General features: G+C 39.3%; 1 protein-coding gene across 1 annotated transcript; it reads right to left on the minus strand.

Moving 5' to 3' along the window:
- Positions 1–1,151: 1,151 nt before the first annotated feature.
- LOC103524033 (argininosuccinate lyase-like) lies at positions 1,152–4,050 on the minus strand. The gene is made up of 4 exons (XM_008489040.3): positions 3,974–4,050; positions 3,333–3,774; positions 2,365–2,652; positions 1,152–1,297 (listed from the first exon to the last, which is right to left on the minus strand). The coding sequence occupies exons 2-4, from the start codon at positions 3,712–3,714 to the stop codon at positions 1,152–1,154; spliced, it is 816 nt and encodes a 271-aa protein (XP_008487262.1). The 5' UTR covers positions 3,715–3,774; positions 3,974–4,050.
- Positions 4,051–4,199: the final 149 nt, after the last annotated feature.

Genomic DNA, 4,199 nt, shown 5'->3' on the forward strand with positions numbered 1-4,199 from the left:
CTCTAAATGAGAGGATTTTTTTTCTATCCAATGACCTCACAGTGTTTTCAGAAATCAGTCATATCCTTTACAAATTGTCAAAAACGTCCACCGAGTGTTGCACCCTGGTGAGTGCTGTCGCACCTACATGATCCTTATGTCTACTGACTTCTCAACAGAGAAGGCCGAAAAATATCCTCTCCAATCATCTTCATGGATAATCGCTTCAGCTCTCCCAACTCAGCTGATCAAAGGCTTCGCCTCCTGAACACAAAACCTTGATGATTCGTTCCCGACGATTTCGTGGCAACCTGCGAAACGGCGAATCTTCTCTCTTCCTTCTCGCAGTCCGCACCTGTCAGTCAAGACTATGTTTGAACCAGAGTTCCGCAGCACACGACGTACATGCTAGGCCACGTACAGAATTACACAGTTGTTTTTGCACATATATGATTGTGATCGACGGTCGAGACATCACGTGAAGTCGGTTATCTATCGCTGTCGCCCGCGGCTGTTTGCATTCCTGCATGTCTTTGTCGTGTACGCTAGAGGCTGAGATTTCCATAGGATGGGTCAACATGTTGAACAGGCGTTGACGTAGACACGACTCCGGTTTTGCCTCGGATAAGGTTCGAGGAATGTCCGGGTTTTTCTTCTGCGGCATTATGCGATGACTCTCCTGAAATCATGCGATATAAGTCTCAAGGTGTAATCGCGCAGACTATTAATTCTTAGGGCATTTCCAGATGGAACGGCCTCAAAAAAGACTTAAGCTCCTAGTTCTTTCAAAGATCGGAACTATAATGTTTCCTTGAAGACTTTCAAATGTGATTTTATTTATTACGAGCGGAGCTAAATCTACAAAAAATAGGTGGAGGATCTCTCTCCGAACAAAGTTTTAATTCAGACAACCATATTTTTAAAACAGTACACCTAGGTAGCCCCTTTTTCAGATACTTTGCATTGAAAGTTCTTTGCAGCAGTCCCATCAATCATATCATCAAACTCACTCTTCCAATCTGTCTCTTCATCATCTCACGGAACTCAGCCTGGCAAAAGAGAATCTGGCAAGGCACGGACCTCACCTGGTCAAAAGAAATCTGGCAGGAAAACGTAATCAAACTGGGGATTCATAAAGGATGATAAACTCCCCCCCCCTCGCGTAATCCTGCTCAAATGCATGATGTCTGATTACAATTGGGACAGGAATTCATGATGAAACCCGGTCGGATATGGAGTCCAGAGATTGCCACTGGCGGGAGTCGGAAAGTGCAACAGCTCAGTGGTGGCGGTAGGCGGTCGATAGGGTGTGTGGTGCTCATGTGGAAAAGGAAATACCTAACGGAGATCTTGATCCCTTTTTGCCCAAAGATATACTCTAGTTAATATATTTGGACCTTTTGCAGGAGAAATTAATTACAATACTTTGACAAAGTATTCTAATTCATTCTCCAGTTTATAATGCTACTTGGCAAAGAATCCCGTTTGGAAAATATTGGACTTTGAATTATTAAGATTGACCAATCAGTTGTTGTTTATTGGATTAGGTTTAATTTCAAAGATATGCTTCGCCAGGTATAAGAGTCTGATGTAACCCAAAGTAGCTAGCCAAAGTGCCTAGCTGTCTTAGGAGAGGCGCGAATCTTATGAACCCAGTTATTCTCGTTATGCTTAACTACAATCATACATGCCAATGTTGTAAATAGTGTAATGATTTACTCCTACATTTCTATGTTCGTAGATACCTAGATACAAACTTACCTACAAAGTTCTAGACTCTAAATACATTGCGATACAAACTACCTCAAAGTCTAGCCTCTGAATTACTTGAAACTTTCAGATTGTAAGCTCTTCTAAGCTCTTTAACAAAACAGGATATTCGGATTCAACTTATATTTAAGCAATCTATAATGACACTTGATACGGATTAGATTACTAACCTAACAACTTATTGATGTTGCTATTATAATTTCTATTAACTTTTGATATGTTATCGATTACTACTGTATCGGACTTCAAATATTGAATCAAAAATACTATCTCCTACTTCCGATGATATATTAATGTTGGTTCATTTGTGTTGACATTGTATGTGTTTGTTGACTTAAATAATTTTAAAGATCTAGTAGTAGTTATGTAGTAGTTTATTGAACTGTTATAAGTGCGATGGGCCCATGGGGCAAAAAAAAGGTGAATTTGTTTGTTTTTTTTTTTTTTTTTTTTTTTAAGGATCATTAGATGGAGTTTTCTACAGCTATCACATGACAAACAAACAAAAGACCAACCGAATGTAACACGAAAACTTGGTTGGGTGGAAGAGCTCACTATGTGAGAATCCTGTCATAAAAAACAACAACCTTTAGGCCTTCTTAATCAAAAACTCACCTCCCAGGGCAGCACTCCCCAGGGGATTCACATTAACACGCCTCCTACAGTCAAGCAGTCTTTCAATATCTCTTCTAAACATACTAGCATATGCTAGCAGATAGTGACCCAATGAAATGGGCTGGGCAAACTGAAAGTGTGTGAAGCCAGGCATGATGTGATGTTTGTGAAGTTGAGCAAGCCTTGTGAGTTGTTTGACGGTGTCCAGAAGAAGTTTGATGAGAGCTTTGATGTTCCTACGAGTGAACAATCGGAGATCCAGAACAACCTGGTCGTTTCTACTGCGTCCTGGAAGAACAAAAGGGAATAAGTGGGAATGAGCATGATAGACTCTTGAGTTGAATATAATTACCAGGCAAAGATAACGTCTGAGGAGGAAAAACCTCAGAAGTCAGGAGTCTCTCTAGCAAACACTTTGAAAATTGCTGTTGCTGATGATTTATTCAACGTATTTTTGGGATGCAATACCTGACTTGTCCTCAGATTCTCAGAAGTCTATAAAAGCCATCAATTTGGAAGGGATGTATACTACCAAATGTGACGCAATCCTACACATTTGAAATTTCTACAAGGCCTTGTATTAGTTTATTCACTACTGCTTATAAACTGCAAGACTGCAGCAAAATACCTTTGGATAATTTGGCACTGATTTCAGGTCACTTTTACAGAACACCCTCCTTCCGCTCTGAAGCAAAGTCTTAACATACCTTTCATGCAATTCCTTTCTCTCGTAATTTCTCCTCTTTTCCGACCTTTCTTTTCTTATGTTCTTTAATTTCCTTCTTTTCTCGGTACCTATGTAAGCTCATAAATTATCAAACTTTCCACACATCCTTCTCTTCCTTCCAAAGTCTTAACAACTAATTTCATTCTTTAAATATTTATTCCTCGTCTTCTCCGAACTTTCTTTAGAACTATTGATCCTCCATCACGATTTCAAGGAAGGAGGAGAGCTTTTAAAGTCTTACCTGTATGTAACTTCCGTCCAACGTTGCCAATTCGTCTTATCAGTTCGGATTCAATGTTCATGTGAATGTCTTCCAGCTCGACTTTCAGCTCAACCTTCCCATGTTCAATGTCATACTCTATATCTTTCAACGTTTTCACTATAAGCTCCTTGTCTTGCTCATCTATGATGTTACGCTCTCCTAGCATAGTCACATGAGCTATGGATCCTGCTATGTCTTCACGATAGAGGACTTCGTCCACACTGATGGATTCGTTGAATTGTTGCAGAAATTCGTTCATGGATTGTTGAAAGCATCCGGTCCACAGTTGTTTGAGTTCTTTGGGTTTGTCTGGCGTGTCTTGTTCGCCTTCTTCGTTGTCTTCTGGTATATCAAGCATCATTGTGATGGTTTCTTAATAGTTTCTGGAATCTCAATTATGATCCTTTGAGTTCTACATTAGCTGAAAAGAATAAAATTATGGGCAAGTCAAAATCTTTAACTACAGTTACGAGTACTTTCGAAGCAGCTGAAATTTTCACTCCACCTACTGACATTATCATATTTGTGGACTTTAGGTACAGGACGACGAAAGTTACAGACAACTGACATGACAAAATGACAACATTTTATCATGTTAAAACCTTCTTCAAAGTACTTACATTTACACACAATGTAACTCTCAGAAATTTCAGAATGCTTGAAAAAATTCTTATTTGTCAAACTGCACTCTCTCACTACGTCATTACAATAATGAAGTCTGGACATTGACTCTGTTGTCTATAAGAACAGTGTGTCTATTATGATTAAAAAATGGTCTTATCAGCCGATGACCTGAGTGCAAATGTTCTTTATAATTGGTGGTGGAAAAATTCCACCTAGGTGGAA

Source organism: Diaphorina citri, unplaced genomic scaffold (assembly GCF_000475195.1).
Source record: "Diaphorina citri unplaced genomic scaffold, Diaci psyllid genome assembly version 1.1 scaffold79909, whole genome shotgun sequence".
Taxonomy (NCBI): Eukaryota; Metazoa; Arthropoda; class Insecta; order Hemiptera; family Psyllidae; genus Diaphorina; species Diaphorina citri.